The 19,361-nt window shown below is 36.1% G+C and overlaps 2 protein-coding genes across 2 annotated transcripts in view; one reads left to right on the plus strand and one right to left on the minus strand.

The window, feature by feature from the left end:
* LOC150079123 (sodium-coupled neutral amino acid transporter 7-like) overlaps positions 1-9,910 on the plus strand; it is a 183,836-nt gene extending 173,926 nt beyond the window's left edge. Inside the window, exon 8 of the mRNA XM_090382961.1 lies at positions 9,720-9,910. Within this exon, the coding sequence (XP_090239087.1) occupies positions 9,720-9,910 (191 nt within the window). The remainder of the gene's footprint in view (positions 1-9,719) is intronic.
* A 313-nt stretch (positions 9,911-10,223) lies between these two features.
* LOC150079124 (uncharacterized) overlaps positions 10,224-19,361 on the minus strand; it is a 243,579-nt gene continuing 234,441 nt past the window's right edge. Inside the window, exons 8-9 of the mRNA XM_090383381.1 lie at positions 17,340-17,444; positions 10,224-10,336 (exon numbers count right to left, since the gene is read on the minus strand). Of these exons, the coding sequence (XP_090239507.1) occupies positions 17,340-17,444 (105 nt within the window). The 3' untranslated portion in view covers positions 10,224-10,336. The remainder of the gene's footprint in view (positions 10,337-17,339; positions 17,445-19,361) is intronic.

A 19,361-nucleotide genomic window follows, 5' to 3' on the forward strand; every position in this document is an offset into this window, starting at 1 on the left:
TTTCTGTATTTATAAATGATATTGATGATGGTATATCAAGCTTAATGTCTAAGTTTACAGACGATACAAAGATTGGCAGGGTTGTTATGGACACTACTGATGCTGTGCTGCTGCAACAGGATCTGGAAAGGCTGAGAGGTGGCAAATAAAGTTTAACATTGACAAATGTAAAGTACTACATATGGAAAACAGTAACCCCAGAGCAACGTATCAACTCTGAGGTACTACACTGACAGTGGTAGAGAATGAAAAGGACCTGGGGGTAATTATGCAGGCAGATATGAAGTTCTCTGAGCAGTGCAGATGGGCTATAAGAGTAGCTCATGGTGTCTTGTCAATGATATATAGGAATTTTTCTAGCAGGGATAAGGAGGTGATTATTCCCTTGTATAAGGCAATGGTCAGGCCACACCTTGAGTACTGTATACAGATCTGGAGGCCTCATTTCAAGAAGGATGTAGAGCTGCTGGAACAAGTACAGAGAAGGGCAACAAGATTAGTGAATGGAACAAAGGCTTAAGTTTTGCAAATTACAGTGTCTGGAGACTAGGCACCAGCGAAGTGATCTGATAGAGTTGTATAAAGCCTTGAATGGTTTGAGCATGCTCAATGCCGATGGGATTCTTCCTCTTGCTCAGAATAATCACTTGAGAGGGCATAAATTCAGATTGAGGAAAGACAGAAGTAGGATAGATGTGCGGAAATTTGCCTTTAGCCAGCAGGTAGTTGGTTGGTGGAACAGACTTCCATCCCTTGTTGTGGAAGTTGATAGCCTAAATAAATTTAAGGCTCAGCTGGACAGGTATTTCAAAGAACAGAGGGATGAAATGGAAGTGTTTTTTTTTTTTGGCCTGATGCTGCATAAGCTTGCTTTCTTGCATCATGTTGTTGTTATTTGGTTTTTAGGAGCATTAGCAACTAAGGCCATATTGCTCCGGGATATGCGGTGGTCATTTCCTGACCTTTCCGCATCCTCCGTATTTGATGGTGACAGGCTCGAACTCCGGTCTAATCAAGAAACGTGTGCTGTGCACTACTGCTCCTTCCCACCTGGTTACGGAGGCGCCTTTCTTGCATCATATGCCTCTACTAATGCTAATACTGTTTTAATTATAAAACAGTAATCGAGGCTATAAAATGATATAAAATTGAAGGTTCCAAAGATTAACAGTTCTATATCTCAGAAGTTAAAAGTCTTCAACATAATCAGTAATGACTTGGACAATGCAGAGATTGAATCAAATTCGGGGCCATAAATTTCATTCAGCTTCCAAAAAGCCTGATTCAACAATAATGTTTATTAATAAAAGGGTCGATTATGCTACAAAATATTACATTTCATCTTAAAGGATAAAAATCACTAATTTTATATAAATTAATGTTCAAAGAAGCGAAAATAAAATGCTTAAATATGTGTATATACTTTCTGATTCTCCACTTTAACCAACTTTTTCAATTAGTAACCTATTATTGATCACACTGGATAAGAGGAATTTATGTGTATATACATCATATATACACCGATAAGCCAAAACATTATGACCTCCTACCTAATATGATCACATGCAGCCAAAAACAGCTGGTATCTGGCAAGGCATGGACGCTACAAGATTTCTAAATTTGTCTTGTGGTATCTGGTACCAACATGTAGATCCTTTAATTTCTGCAAGGTCTGTGGTTGAGATGCCGCAGATCGGAGTCGCTGTTCCAACACAAACCACAGATGCTCGATGGGATTGATGTCTAGGGAATTTGGAGGCCAGGCAGTCTTCCTCATGTTCTGCGAACCAGTCTCGAACAATCCAGGTTGTGTGGCATGGCACATTATCCTGCTGAAAGATGGCACCACCAGAGGGGAAGACTGTTAATGAAAGAGTGTACCTGGTCAGCAATGATGTTTTAGTAGGTTGTAGACGTCGTTGTGCCCAGCACATGGATGACCCAGCAGAACATCACCCAAAGCATGATACTGCCGCCACCGGCTTGTTTTCGTTCCACGGTGCATCCAGACACCATCACTTCCCCAGGTAAACGACGCACATATCTGGTCGTCCACATGATGCAACAAGAAACATGATTCATCGGAGACGACCTTTTCCAATCACTCAAGGTCCCGTTTTGATGCTCGCATGAAATTCGAGCTGTAGGCGCTGTCGCCAGTGAACCGTGGTTAGCATGGGAACTCTGAGTGGCCTGCGGCTACGCAGCCCCATTTTCAGCAGGGTTCGATGTACTGTGTGTTGTGACGCATTATTCCAATTACTGGCTAGTTGCACCACAGTCACCCTTCTGTTGCCACACCATCTGGGAGAGCCTTTGCTCACTTTGAGTATCAGTGAGCCATGGTCGTCCAACGGTTCGTGGGCTTTCCCTCCTCGGAATACTTTTGGTTGGTGCTGACCATGATCCCGCCAGCCGTGCTGTTTTGGATATGCTCTGACCCAGTCGTCTGGCCTTTGTCAAACTCGCTTAAGTCCACTGGCTTTCCCACCTGAAGAACAAGAGTAATAACAGACACTGGTATATCTACAAATAATCATTATTTACAGCACGCATTACTTTAAAAGAAAATAAAAATTATTTTCTTTTAAACCTTTTTTTTATGCAAACCCCAGGCATGAGAGGTATTAGAACCTATAGTACTTAGTAGTGTGCATGTGTTGAAGGTTGAGAAAATGGAAGAATATATTTGTTGACATTAGACTTGAATTTCTGTAGATTGTAATTTTCAGGAAATATGTATGAAGATAAGTCGTTCCAGAAAACAGAAGTTAAAAGAATAAATGAGGGGGGAGAAAAGTTGGGTCTGTGAGTTTCAAGTTGGACAGTAAAAGGATGCTGACTTGTTGTGCTATAGGTTGAGAACAGAGTGGGAATTATGGAAGGTCTATAGAAAACAGAACATCTATGAAAAAAATTTGCACATATATACATTTTTTTAAGGCGGTATGACATTGAGATGAACAAAAAGAGAGAACCGGAGTGAGAGAGCACCCTGTGAAATTTTTTTCTTGTGAATGAGTTTTTAAGAAAAGGTGGAGCGGAGAAGTGGGGGAGAGAGAAAAAGTAACGGATAAAGTAAAGGAATGGAATGATAGAAATCAGTGAAGAAGCGCCTGGAAAAGGAGGAAGCCCCTTTGATGAAGACATCGAGTTTCGATGTCCCAGACGGTATGAAGCAGCCCCTGTATCGAAACTGACAGGCGATGAAGGCAAAGTGCCAGCCTAGAGCGGATGGAGCAAAGCAGAAGGAAAGATAGCAATCCTCGTAACGACGGGGTAGGACCGTACGTCAAAGAGCCAGCCCAGACCAGATGGAACAGTGAGTTTCAGCAGAGTAGCAGAACTGTGGCCTGCACGAAAATCCTCTAGAAGTCCTGAGATGAATGCCCTTGGCAAAAGATGGTGACAGTCCCAAACAAGGAGCAGAAGGCCCCAAAACAGAGAAGTACGATTCATAAAATTATGTAAGTGACTAGTTATATAGTATTCTCCCTCACAAGTAAAGGACTGTAGGAAACCTAGCATCCAATATTAAGTAGAATGTTTAGAAAGATACTGTGAGATATATATATGTACAAAATATATACATAATGTAGAGATAAGTTTGATTATAATTGTAATTTGACAGGTATAACTACAAAATTGAGAAAAGAACTAATGATAGTTATAGGTTTTGATTAATGTATAATTAGACATATGTAGAAAGGTAAAGGAGAGAAATTTGATATGTGTTATTAGATATATGTATGATATATTTTGGAAGGGAAGGGTAGAGAAATACAGAGAAAAGAATAGCCTTCTGAATTTAGGCTAAACCTTGGAACAAGCATTAGTCCAGAAATTGATGTTAAATGTACAATTATCTTGATTAGAGAAAGTTTGTGAAATTATATCCCCCAAGACAAAAGGAGGCATTAAATAAATTCAGAAGTTAAGAGTGAAATTCCTAAATCAATTTATAAAGTAAGATTTTGACTTACATAGGAGAAAGGGTGTTAATTAAACCTTTTAAGTATTGTTCATGTGTGAAGAAGGAAGAAACTTTAGCAGTTTTCTGTAAGGATATTGAGTTTGTTGTGTAGAAAGAAATAACCCTTCTAGTGTAAATCCAATGTACTAAATTGCATATATATCTGCTGCTACATAGGCAAATTTGAATAATATTAGTATGTGCTTGAGTTTTGTTCACTTTATCATGTTCTATATATATATATATAGAACATGAAATAAATAAATGAACAATGTAAATAAACTATGTTATTTATTAATTAGTGAGTTTGTCATTCTTGAGCACTCAGCCTTTCGGAAGGGAATTATACATAATTGAGAAGTTCCTTTGAACCTGAAATTCTTCTGTGAATCCAAAGTCAGATGTGTAAGTGGGGATAAAGACAAGGGGTCTATATATCTATTAGGGAACAAAACAAGATATTTAATAATATTAATGTTAAATAAAATCACAAAAAAAGAGGTAAAGATATTTCCTCACCCCCACAATAAGTGGAGAGACTGTTAGAAATTAGTCATTAATTAACCAAACTGCCCTCTTTTGAATGGAATCTAGAATCCTGAGAGAAGTTTTGTGGTGCTCCAGATGTGCAAACTATATTCCATGGTAGGGTGGATTTGCGATTTGTACAGAGTGAACAGCTGTTTGGAAGAAAAGTAATGTTGAGGGCAAAACAGAAAACCCAATTTTTTAGATGCAGAGGAAGCAATATTTGTGACGTGCTTATGCCAAAGGAAATTAGAAGTCAGGGTAATCCCTAATAGAGATATGTGATTTGTCTAGAAATCTGAGTGTCATTGAAGATAAGCATAGCAGAAGAAACTTTTTGCAAGATATAAGATCAAGATATTTGGGAAGTTGAAGCTGTTTGTGCAGGGCAAGGTTTCTCAAACTGGAAGATGGAATGCAATGTGCTAGCATCAGCAACACTATGGAGAGGATTTTCAGTCAATGGGAGAAGGTCATTAGTATACAAGAGGAAAGGAGCAGGAGAAAGAACTGAACCTTGGGGAACACCAACACTAGTGGGGAAGTTAGAAGACAGAGAACCATCTATCATCTGCAGTTAGCATTCAGAGAGAAAACTGGATACCCAATTACAAAAAACAGTTGGCAAACCATAAGATATAAGTATAAAAGGCTACATACAACAGGAGTAAGTTTGGGGGCACAGGTTTTGAGACAAGTAGATAAATAGCATCATGACCTCGCACTTTCTTTTCATTAAGGCTGATTAAAATTCTTCTTACATCCCCTTTGACAGAAGACCACAGGAAGCATTGAATGAAGTGTACTGGGAATGGGAGGAGGTGGTTTACCAAGATCATCAATACACGAGTTAGAAGAAAAGTAAGACACTAACAGGTCAGCTTTATTTTAACTGAGGTGCCAATAGAACCATCCGATTTGACAGATGTAGGAATAGATAGAGACAGGCAAAAGTTGCAGCCAATAGCTTTGGAAAGAGACCAGAATGCTCGACTACCATTTGGACAAGAAGCAAGTTTTCTACTTTTAGCTTGTTCAAAATCTTGTTTGGACTAAATGATAATTGCTCTACATTGTTGGAAGCTTTTGTGTAAGAAGAAAGTGAAGTTGGAGATTTGGATGCAAGCCGATTGCGATATGCAACATTCTTATCTTTAAAAGCCACATTTATTGGAAAACCAAGGTTTAGATAAAGTACGAGATTTTCAAGGCGGAGTATGGAATAAAGGATTTCATCATTACGAGAATAACTTCACTGATACGATCTGGGCTAACGTTGACATCAGAAGATTTGAAACAGTAATCCGACCAAGGAAAAGAAATCTCTCAGAACATCCTATTTTGCATTCTTGTAGTAACAAACAACACAAGGTTTTAGCCCACTAATATGTGCTTAAACCTTTAGATTTTGTGAGAGCCTTTGGTGTCTGTGGAATGCACTCCATCAGGTTCTTGTAAGTGTCCTGTAATATTTTTCAATTCATTCTTCAAAGCAGTGAACAGTTCAGCTGTTTTTTGGGCAGTCTCTCCTCACATATGCCAAACAATCCAATTGATACAAGAGGTTCTTCTCTACAGGACTGAGATCAGGATTCTCAGCAGATCAGTCCAACTTTTCAACACTATGTCCTCAAACAGTCTGTCATAATACAAGCATGACATCTGGCATTGTCCTGCTGATACAGATATGGGCTTTCCCTGACATACTGTCACAATTCAGGTAATGCATTATTGTCCAGGACTTCCACCAAACTTCATCATTGGGAGCTACCTTCCAGCAGGTAGCTTTCTCCAGGCATCTGCCACACCCAGGCACAACAATCAGACTGGTGAACCATGTACCATACCTTGTCACTGCAAAGCACAGATTTATACTGGTCTACAGTCCAAGAACTGTAGGCCTTATACCAAGCTAGATGGCATCTGTCATTAGTCAGGGTGATTATTGGCTTGTGGACAGCCGTACAGCCACAATAACTGACATCGTGCAGTGTAATGCTGCTGACATGTCCTAGTCATCTTACTGAGTGCGTGATATGTCCCTGCGACAATGTCAACTTGCTCTCAGAGTGGACAGTTCTTTGCATGATTATCCTGTCACTTTCCCATCAGCTTGGGAGGTTTTCCAAGTTGGCATGATTTGGAATTTGGTTGCTGCCATTTGTTGCTGCTATTTGCAGATCACATCACTAGTCATTGACCTAGGGATCTTCAGTGATGTTACGATATCACATACAGACCAACTGCTTATGTGGTGCTCTTTTATCCTCATGTGCTGGAAGCCTGTTAGTTCTATTGATTGTGGCATCTTTCATTCATAATTGCACTGCTCTCTCTCTCTCTCTCTCCCCCCCCCCCTGAAGGTCCGTAGTTATAGTTGCACCTGACATCGTGCTTAGGTAGGACATGACCATATCTATCAATGGAGGAATGTCCGGACATTAATGGTTGGAGTGTGTGTTGGAGAAAGCACCAGCGAGGAGCAACACAACTACAGGCTACAAAACAAAAATAGTTCAGTACAATAGATGCTTTCACCACAAGAAGTACTCCAGTATAATTGTCTCCCTAGGTTAGAGAAAGTTGCTGTCATTAATCTTGAATCTTTTAAAAGTTTTGCACAGAGATCCTTTTCATGTGGCACTGTCAGGTCTTGTATGACCACTGCTAAGTTAATTTATATAATAGGATTTCCACTGGGGATAGCCTTTTGATGTCATCGCCCCCCAGCTTTCATCTCTGCTTCTCACCCTAGTCTGTTATCCCTAAATTATCACAGGCTTGCCTTCCAAGACTCTAGGGTGGCAGAATGAAGCCCACAATTAAGTTTTATTTATTTTTTACAGATAGCTCATTTCCTTGTAGCAAGGACAAGAATCAGCCAGTGACTATCCTGGTGATTACCACTGGCTGATTGGTTGCCAAGATGCCAATTATACAAAGCAACATGTCACTAAACACATAAACCAACACAACAAAGGCGGTCATAACAGAGACATGCAGGTTATGAGGGAATCTTTAGGCATCAGTGTACTTAACAGATGGTCCTCCATGGCAACTCAGTCAGCACAATACAATACTTCCATTTATTTGTAAAAAAATTGTGTTTGATTCCCATTGGAAACTAGATTAGATTAATTTTTAGTCCTCTTTTATCGAGGCTGTAATTAGCCAATCTCAGGTGGTGGAGTAGGGTTCCCCCCACCCCAAGTTCTGTGTTTTTCAGCCCACACAACATGCAAATCAGCCCATGAACACATACTGAAAGATAAATGCAGTAGAAGTCCTCTTAACTGACTCGAAAACTTAACACTTCCCTTTCCCTCTTTAAAACAAACTGTCTTGTACACTACAGTGTAGTAGTAGTAGTGGCATGTGATGCAAGAAAGCAAGTGTATGAGCTTATGCAGCATCAGCAAAAAAAAAAAAAAAAAACAGACCATTCCCTCCAAATGCCTGTCCAGTTCCTCCTTAAATTTATTTAACCTATCAACTTCCACAATGATAGATGGAAGTTTGTTCCAGCAATTAACCACCCGCTGGCTAAAGGCAAATTTCCGCACCTCTATTCTACATCTGTTTTTTTTCTTAATTTGAATATATGCCCCCTTAGGTTCGTAATCTGAACAAGTGGAAGGATCCCATCAGAATTCAGCGTGCTCAACCCATTCAAGGCCTTATACACCTCAATCAGATCACCGCGCAGTTGCCTAGTCTCCAGCCACTGCAATTTGCACAACGCACAGAGTGTGCGTTGCCACTCATCCAGTAGTTGGTAGGGTAGTGAGTGTGCTCACATCTTGATTTGTATGCTTCCTGGGAGCTCATTTGTGTGTTTGTTCCAAACCACATCTGCACCAGTAAAATTATTTATTGTAATTAAAATACATAATCTAATTAGTGAGAAAAGAAAGAGTTGTTTCTATGTAAACTAAATTGGAAAGGTTTCACACAAAGATGAGTCACTAAAAAAAAAAACTGCTGATAAATTAGGTATGGGTGAACAACTGTAAAAGACTGAAAATATAAAATTCTAGGATTTTGCATTCAGTTTCCTTCAAAGGGTTGTAAAGTTCTCACTCTACACAAGAAAGACAATGCAGAAGTATGGATCCAATCAGGACTCTAACTCAAAAAAAAAAAAAAAAAAAATCTTGTTTGGCCTTACAGCAAGTGATGGATGCCACGATATTCATCTGTTGAGCTTTACCATGGAGAAATTATCCACTGATCAATAGAGAAAATTTGATTTGGAGGACTACTCTATGAACGATCTAGGCCTAAATTATAAGCGTTATCTACAAAAACAATGGCAAAAAAAGCAGAATATGCAGTACTACAATAAAAAAATAAATAAAATACAAAGAGAGATTCACAGCAGCTGCCTGCAATGGGAACTCACAAGTTCCTGATTTTTGCTCTTGGTGAATCAGGTAATCCTAGAGGTTTTAAAAATATAAATAATTTATCTTTATTAGTTTACTACTGCTCACAAAAATCGGCATAGATGGACTCCACATTATTCCAAGAATGGTTTTTTTGTGAATTTATACCTTCAGTACAGAAACACTTGAAAATAAACTTACCTCAAAAGGCTATTCTCTTTCTGAATAACACTCCCCATCCCTATTGTAACTTCAAGGAGATGTAAAAGCTATCGAAAGTTTATCACTGAATGTAACATTCTTGATCCAGCCTACTGATCAATAAGTTTTAGGATGCTTAAAGTAATGCTAATTTCTGGACTGAAGATAATTTATTAAATTTCAGGAAAATTGAAGGTTCTGAAGGTGGTGTTCCAGCAAGGTGATGTTCAATAGATACACAATAGCCATTTTAGAAAATGAAATTATGGACAGAACTCATTCAGACCATGACAGAAACAGAGAGATCTAATCAGGAAGAGACTGAATGTGGAAGAGATGGCCAGATCCAAAAATGCCCTAGTTGAAGCTTCACATAATGTTGAAAAACCTTATTCAACAGTGAAAGCATAACTGAAGTGAAGTCAAATGAAGTTATATCAAACCATTTATTTTTTTAAAATTTACATAACAGACAAATAAATGCACTTTAAGCCATATACATGGAAAAATTTTAAAAAATATGAAAATTACCATTTATAATTTTAAATTTGATGAATTTTCTTATTAAGAACAAATTTTAATTGAAACAGCTTCAGCTAGTATCTAATGTATGTTTTACTACTTCATTTCAGGTTTATGTTTCTTGAATGAAATACTGAAGAAGTATCCAGATCTTAACAATAAGACAAGCAAAATACTAGTGTTTTTAGCGGGCTGCTTTCTTGTAATTGGGGCCTTCATATTTGGTGTAGTATTTACACAATCTGTCAAAAATGATGTTGAGAATAGTAATAAAATCAAAGCTAAAGATTTATGTCAGTAAATAAATATATTTATATATATATAACTTTCACTGTATATTTTATATCATTAATGATATAAAAATCTTGAGTCTAAATTAAACTTCAAAATTCATTTATACATATTGTTTTAATATAGAAAAAAATTTTCTTTATAGCACTTTATTTTTCTAAATAAGAAAATGTTACTAGAATTATATATGTAGATATGCAAATTATATAACTACAGAAACTTTGATGAAAATATGGCTTTGTCTTTTTTTATATTATTTCTTACATATCACCACTAATTTATGTGCTAAATTAAACCATTCAACAGTGTGTATATACATATATATATCTTGTTAGACATTTACTAAGGAAACATAACATGCACCACAACTGATTGGGCTTTCTCTGCATACAGTGGAACCACTACTTCTAGAATCTGATGTTGGAGCAGCATTAGACTATAAAAGAAATAAGATGTTAATAAACATATACATTTAAAAAAAATCTGATACTTAGTAATGAGTATTTATAGTTATTCTTCAAATAAATTAAAACATATTACAGAGACACTGTTATCCAACTTAAATATTGCAAAATCTCTAGTAACCAGCATATTTATATTATAATATAAATATGCCATTACTAGAGACTGAGTTAATGTAAGACGTGGGGTCCTCAAGGATCAGTATTGGGACCACTGTCATTTTTGATTTTCTTAAATGACATCGATGAAGGGATAGAGGACGTGATGTCTAAATTTGCAGATGATGTAAAGATTGGTAGAGTAGTTAATGATCATCGTCAAGCAGAGCTTCTTCAGAGTGACCCAGATAGACTTATGAGATGGTCAGAAAAGTGGGCTATGCTTTAATTCACCAAAATGCAAGGTTTTGCACCTGGGGAACAGCAACCCCAAAATAACTTATACACTTGATGGAGTTGAACTAATGTCAGTTCTACAAGCATTATAGACAGGTTATAGCAACTAAGGCCATATTGCTCCGGGATATGCGGTGGTCATTCCCTGACCTTTCCGCATCCTCCGTATTTGGTGGTGACGGGATCGAACCCCTGTCTAATCAAGAAGTTTGTGCTATGCACTGCTGCTCCTTCCCACCTGGCTACGGAGGCGCCAGATAAGGATGTCATAATCCCATTATATAAGGCTATTGTTAAACCACACTTGGAATATTGTGTTTATTATTTCATGCAGTTAATACTTAAATAAGAACAATAAAAGAGGTCCACAAAACTAGATTATGTTATAAGAAAGAGTTTTAAAATATTAATGAAAAAATATTAACTAATACCTGACAAAAACCAATAAAACTGTTATTTAAGATATTTCCATATTGCTTCTTGATTGATGTCCTCACTTGCAATTTCCTTCGCTTTTATCCGAGCATTATCGGCTGAGTGATTTATCCTTAAACATCTTTTCACTGTAGGAGTAGGATCCCATTCCTTTAGAGGTAGGCCCATTAGACTGATAGTCATTGTGTTTGATATATTAGAAACAGTTAGGCGATTTCTCTTCTCTGAACTTATTATGTTCATCTTTGAAAAACCCCTTTCCGCTTCTGCTGAACTTACAGCAATTGTTCTGACAATATTTTTAGCTCTTTGAACACTTTCAGGAATTGCATAATTCTGGGAATTTTTTAAAACGTTTTCCACGAAATCTTGATAATCATTAATATCAATTTGGTAATTAAAAATGTCATTAAATACGAGCAATTGTTTTTCAGCTGCTTTCCATGGAACTAGTACTTCTTCAATATTCCAGTAATCTGGCTCCAAAAAATTGAGAAGTTGTAATTTATTCCTATCTTGAAATTGGCTACAACTTGCTTTTAAATGTTCACAATCCATTAGTCTTTTTCAAATTCATTACGATATTTTCTACAAATTTTATATTTTTGAAGGTTTCTGAAGTAATTAATCCATCAACTTTTTTTTTTTCGTATGGACCCTTTTCCTTTCCAAGCATTTGAAATGCTTTAATAGATCTTATCACGAGTTTTCAGCCTTTATTATGTCTATATTTCTTGCTTGCAGTCCATTTGAAAGAAGAGAAATTTCATTTAAAATATCAATCATCAATGCCAAATCAGTTATAAAATATATATTTTCAAGATGGGCATCCATACCTAAGTACTTTTTATTTGAATAAAAATAGTGATGTAGCACTGGATAAGCACGCCACACAGCTAGGGTTGACTTTAAACTACAGACAGCCCATCTTGGTCCCAAAACTCTACCAATCTTTATAATTTCAAACCCAAGTTGTTCGGATATTTTGGAAAGTTCGATTTGGTTCTTATTAGATTGATGAAAAATAGTATATATCTTATCAATAAATATTTTAAAATGATTTACTTGCATCAAATCATTTAAAACAAGATGGAGGCAATGATTTAAACAGTGCCATATTATTATGTTTGAAAACTCTTTTGCAATCCTAGTGCTCACTCCAGATTTTCTCCCAAGCATAACGCTGGCACCATCGGAGCAAAATCCTATTAAATTTTTTTCTAGGTAGTACTTAGTAAGCCCAACATTATTTAAACTTTCCATAACTGAAGAACATATTGTTTTTCCAATTCAACTAGTTCAACAAAAATTGTTGGTGATGTAACTGAATCCTCAACTTTTAAGAAAAGTATAATAACTGGTTTGCAGGATATCGTTGAAGCTTCGTCAATAATCAAACATATTTTCAATAATTTTATTAAATATTTCTTTTTTAATTTCCTTTGCAATGAAATCAACTACTTTCACAGCAGTTTTACGAGAATGTAATCCTATTCCCATATCTAATCCATTTTTAATTTTCACTTCTATCTCATCTTCTATGTCTGAAAACGGTTTAAATCTTTTTGCCAGGCTGTAAACTGTATTAAATACTCTACAAGTAGCACTTAAATATTTTCATTCATCATATCTATTACTTTTGTTATTGAATCCTGCTCACATTGTTTTAAGTTCTCTTTACAAATGTTATGAGCTTTTGATGAAAAATGTTCTTTCATTTTTTTCCTTAGAGAAGCTTATTGTACCTCTTTATTTTTCCCTGATGCCTCAATCTGAAAACATTTCCATTCTTTTGACACATGAACACTTCTCTTTTATAAAGTCATATTTTGCACAATACTCGGCAACCTAACTTTTTGTTAAAAATTACCAGTCCATCATATTTTTCTTTAAAATTGTTATATTGTTGCACTGTCCAGCATTCAGGAAGATTATTTTCAATTTTGGAGTTGTTATCCTTTTTTATTTCAATAATTGACGAGCTACTTTCTTCAAGTTGGAGTGGTTGTGCTTGTGACTGTTTTGTACCATCCAAAGCCAATTCTGATTTTGGTTTCTTATTGAAAAAAATCTGTCAAACTCTGTTGCCTTTTCATCCTTTTTAAAGGCTACTGCAAAAAATTTAAAAAATGTTTTATTTTAATATATTATAGAGCAGGAGCAGATATGTGCCTATACATTTGAATATTTTTACTGGTTCTGTCTACGAGTGGTCATATCATAAATTTTTATAAACAAAGCTTTTATAAACTGTGCTTATACCATTGATAAACATCAGTCAGAACATACATTTTCTTCATTTTATCGATACTAAACGAAAATTTCTTGCTGAATTAATAAATGGCATAGGCCATGCAGATTAAATACGATAGAATAATGTGTACGACAAACCTGTTTGTCACGGGAAAGTTGTGATAAAAACGTCTTAATTACCATGTGCACACTGGCATAAGGATTCCAACATGGAAGAACATTCTTCCATGGCTTCCGAAATGGGTGATAAGATAACCCTTGAAATCTATATTTCTATTTGTTCGTTGTGCCCTAGCTTCTATTATTTTTATTGATTGGGGAACACCAATGCACTCATAATATCTCGTGTGAATTTAGGGCGTAACACAAAGCTGAAACAAATGACAGTGTGTCAACCCCTGGTTGTTTGGCACTTTTTCTCTTTACATTATATGTTTGTTTACTTAAGTAACAAACGCGAGGGAATAAAAATGTAGTATTTCATCAAAGGTATAATGAGTTTTATGAAATGAATAAATAAATATTACAAGCATAATTCAGTCTAATTTTTTTCACCTATGGATGGAATGAACATTACTACGGGCACTTGGAATACGCTGTTGCATAGATGAACGTTAAAAAAGAGGAAACGTTAAAAAAGAGGAAGAAGTGTAAATTTGTGATTTCCACATTGGGTGGCTGCCCAGGCACCCACTTTAGAGAGAACCCTGATCACAAGTGCCATTTTAACAACCGGTTCTCCGAACTCAACAAAAAATTAGGTATCGGTTCTGGCAAACCGGTGCAAACCAGATGAATCCCACCACTGCCTTAAATGCACAAGGATTTCCAGAATGGAACACAAGCAGTGGTTTTAATCTGTAATCTCCCACTGCATTAGCCCCAAGCAAGAGCGTGGCCCTATCTTTTGATGCCTTGAAATCTAGCATTGTATTTTCCTCTTTGGCAATGTATGTTCGATCCGGCATTTTTTGCCAATACAGAGTAGTCTTGTCAATGTTTAAAATTTGCTGCGTTGAATAGCCACCTTCATCAATAATTTGTTCCAACACATCACAAAATTTCTCTGCAGCTGCAGAATCAGCAGTGGCAACTTCACCGCATACTTTAATGTTTTGGAAACCAGTGTTATGCTTGAACCTATTAAACCACCCATTGCTTGCCACGAACTTGGGTTGGAGTTTGCTGTACTTATCCTTAATATCTTTATAAATACATGATGCTTTTGCTTGAATGGTCATTAGACTCAGGGGCACTCACTTCTGAATCTGATTTTCCACCATATTATTAACAGCTGTTCCATCTTCCATGTAGTACTTGAATGCTGTTTTGTGATCACTGTTGATCTTAAGTGCATTGATCCTAAGGCGCATTTAGGGCTAGAGCCTCAAGCTGCGAACAAATTTAGACTATGTATATAAAGTGCTTAGCATCATAATACACAGCCATTTCTGAATAAACAGAAAATTTTTAAGGTACCTGAGAATAAGTAACATTAGTCTTCTCCTTAGGTGAAGCGTTACTTATTCGAAGTAGTGCAATATCATGGCAACTCGTTGTGAAGGTATTCACAATATGAGATATAACCTAAAACGATGCCACCTTAAAAATTTTCTGTTTATTCAGAAATGGCTGTGTATTATGATGCTAAGCACTTTATATACATAGTGCATTGATCCTTTGACATGTTCTTTTATACACACAGTCCCTTAAAATAGTATTCACTGTTTAAGCGGCAAAACTTATTTCATGTGTAACAGATTATTATTATAATTAGCTGTATGGTGCAAGGAAGCCGGAGGCTTTTGCTGCACCAGCAAAAAAAAAAAAAAAAAAATTCTGAGTTACCGTGTGTGTGTGTGTGTGTGTGTGTGTGTGAGAGAGAGAGAGAGAGAGAGAGAGAGAGAGAGAGAGAGAGAGAGAGAGAGAGAGAAAAAACAAGAGTCAGAAGTAAAAGGGATTCACGAAGAAAGAGAAGAATGATGATATCCAGCTCAGGACCCCTGGGTGTGCCAAGCCCATACTCACCAGATGTGAGCCCCCGGGGTAAATGACAAACTTTGTCCTGCTTCGTACTTCTTAATCATTTTCATCTTCATTTCTAAATCAATTTTGTTTCGTTTTCTGGCACTACCACCACTTGCACTTTTCGTTGGTCACTTTCCCTTCATCATTGTAATACGTTTTAAATAGGAATGAAAAGAAGTTTCTGAAAATTTGTTTTTTATATGATTGAAGATTTCAGTGAAGGGGAACACATTTCACCATAATACCGTAACGTAAAAAGCCACAGAATTAGAGTTATTGGTAATATCACAAATGCAATAAGATCGAGTTTACTACCCATTTATAATTAGATTCACTAACAGAAAAGCCCAATAAACCGGAAAGTGCAAATGTTTTTATTGCTTTATGATCGTGACCTCCAGAAACGTGCTTTAGAAAAACATCACAGAAGCATTCAAAATTGATTCTTATAACGGGAACAGATGATAACGATGAAAATATAGTGCAATTTAGATCATAAAAATGACCTTTTAGAGAGATAAACAGCTTAGTAATATAGCAAAATTTTCGACTTCTAAGGACTTCAAATGTATTACAAAAAAAAAACAAAAAACAATGTGTTATTGGGTTCACATTATGATATTTTCACGATATCTCCATTTATTCCTACGGGATGCAAAATACATTTCCATGATTTTTTTAAAGTTTGCATGGGCCAGCAAAAATTGACATAAAGTCGAATTTCCGTAAGTCGGGGAGTTGATGTATTTTTGAACTCTTTCTTTTGTCGACATGGGAGGCTTCTTCAGTGGCTTTGAAGCTTTTATCCTTGCATGATATGCTCGATTTCACTCAGCTGGAGTTTTAGCAATTTTCAAAATACTCTTGTAAACTACTGTTGTAAACTACTTTTTTCAACACTTGAAATTAAATTTGTTATTTTCACAATTTGATAGCAGACGACGAGAGAAAATCAAAACCATCTAAATTTTTAAAATTGAACAGCCAGAACCAAAGTTACAGACGATATAAGCATTTATGCTCACACCTGCTACTTACTCTATCAAATCAATGTTAGTGACTGAGGTAGAAGCGAGGTGGCGCAGAAGCAGATAAGTCAGGTCAAGAAGCTGGGAATGACATAAGCATTTCCATTACCAATTGGTTTTACTTCAGTCCAAAAAATTTAGTAAGTGCCACAAAAGATGTTTTCACATCAAAAAGAAAATTTTATGCTGTTGCTTTACAGTTATTACAGAATAAATCTATTCTTAAAAATATAACTAAAAATGAAAAAAGGAATATAGTAGTACATGTAATTCCAATAAATATTATTTTTTTAGTAAGTTCAAGAATCCTTCAGATTAAGAGTAAATGCAGTGAGTTTATGTATAATCATTCTAATCCACTGCAGTTATTCAGCATTTTAATATGGGTTATTACAGAACAAAAGCATCATTATTAAAGAAATGCACTGTCGATTTCACAAATTCATAACTACTCTGCCTAAAATAAATATTTTAACTTATGAATGATAATGACCCACTCTGTGAAGCAAAAATATTTCTATGAATTCATGGTTACACTTCAGATATTTATTTTTTATGATATCTTCATGCATTAACTGGTGCATTCATATTTATTTATATTTTTTCAAGGTACATGCTATGTAGTAGACTCCCAGAGGGGTCATCACATGCAATTTATACAAATATTTTTGCTTTATACAGCAGGGGTCATCTTTCATTATAAACTTGCTTAACTGTTTAAACTAGTAAATAGAAATAACATTTTAAATTAGAAATTAAAAAAATAAGTGATAGTTATATTAATATACATTTATTTATATATTTATATATATACACTGCTAATATCACTTTTTTTTACTCATTTCTGAAGAAGCTTTGCCAACTGTTCTTGAACTTGGACTAACTGTGACTTTGCATCTTGATCTATGTCTTGTAGCTCTTTAATTTCACTTAAATTCAATACCTACAAATAATAATGCAAACTTCTGTTATAATATAATATACAGATTTGGTTTAAACTGTAATGGATGATAAATAAATCGGCTCAGTCAGTTAGTATGTTTTAAAGTGCTATGCAACATGTTAACAGAGAATTTCTTTATCAGATAATACATTACATTATCATTAAAGAAATTATTTCAATTCAAGTGAAATTTTGGCATTAGCTGCTTCAGCTTTGATGAAATAAGTACAGAAATTTATTACAGTACCAATAAATACTGCTAGTCTGAAGACAGGAAGTCCTTAATATTGACACAATATGTTGGTGATGTAATACTTACATGTGGCAGCAGCAGGGTATTCATACTTTAGTCAACAACAGACAAATAAAACCAATATGAGCTCATTTTTCAGAAATTTCACTAATGATGCCCATTTTTGTCTTTCAATACTACATTTTTTTTTTTTTTTTTTTTTTTTTTTTTGGAATTTCGCTACACTGACTGGCAAATAATTAGAAACCTTTTGCAACTGGCATAAACAGATAATTGAATATATGGTATATGTAAATCGTCACCTGGTATGATAAAAAGTTCCTTAGTATCAGATATCAGTATGCTCTCTTGAGCTTCTTAGTTCGATCTTTCTGATCTTTGGGAAGGTGTTATTGTTGGAGCTCACATTTGGCAGGAGCCACAATTTATAAAACAGGAAATCACTGGCATGTCAAATGCAATACTATCTCAAAAGTATACAATGAGTGTAAGAAGAAGAAGAAGAAGAAGAAAAAAGGAGGATGCTCTAAAAGGAAGAAATGTAGCAGAAAGTCAGTACTCCAAGGATGAGGTTGCAGTAATTTAAAGAGAATTATGCATAAAAATAGAAGTTCCAGTATGCAGCAAATGACTGATTTAGGCAAAGAAAGACCCATTTCCAAACAAATTATGTAACAGGTTAAAAAATCTGGAATTTACAGTCATGTGTTCATACAAAAATCACTTCTTTCTGTAAAAAAAAACTGAAAGATTCAACTGGAATGGTGCCTCCAACACTAAGATTGGACCGTGGAACAGTATAAAAAGATCAAGCAGACTGATAAATTGCAATTTACACTTTTTTTATACCAATGGTAGGGTGAACCTCGTGAAGCAATGCATCCAGACTGTCATGTGTCCCACCATTCAAGCAACTGAAGATGGTAATGATATGGGGTATATTCTGTTTGGACAGACTGGGGTGGCTCATACCATTAGATTGCTGCTATGGATAAAGGGGTGGTTGAGGGGGAGAAGACAGAGAGTGGTAATCAATGGACACTGCTCATCGTGGACTAATGTTATTAGTGGAGTCCCTCAGGGTTCAGTATTGGGTCCTTTATTGTTTTCTGTATTTATAAATGATATTGATGATGGTATATCAAGCTTAATGTCCAAGTTTGCAGACGATACGAAGGTTGTCAAGGACACTACTGACACTATGCTGCTGCAACGGGATCTGGAAAGGTTGAGCAGATGGGCTGAGAGGTGGCAAATGAAGTTTAACATTGACAAATGTAAAGTACTATATATGGGAAACAGCAACCCCAGAGCAACGTATCAACTCTGTGGTACTACACTGACAGTGGTAGAGAATGAAAGGGACCTGGGGGTGGTTGTGCAGGCAGATATGAAGTTCTCTGAGCAGTGCAGACGGGCTGCAAGAGTAGCTCATGGTGTATTGTCAATGATATATAGGAATTTTTCTAGCAGGGATAAGGAGGTGATTATTCCCTTCTATAAGGCAATGGTCAGGCCACACCTATACAGGCCTGGAGACCTCATTTCAAGAAGGATGTAGAGCTGCTGGATCGAGTACAGAGAAGGGCAACAAGATTAGTGAATGGAACAAAGGGGTGCTCTTACGAAGAAAGGATTAAGTTTTGCGAATTACAGTGTCTGGA

This window comes from Mastigoproctus giganteus, chromosome 10 (assembly GCF_048544385.1).
Source record: "Mastigoproctus giganteus isolate SK-2022 chromosome 10, ASM4854438v1, whole genome shotgun sequence".
NCBI classification, from domain to species: Eukaryota; Metazoa; Arthropoda; class Arachnida; order Uropygi; family Thelyphonidae; genus Mastigoproctus; species Mastigoproctus giganteus.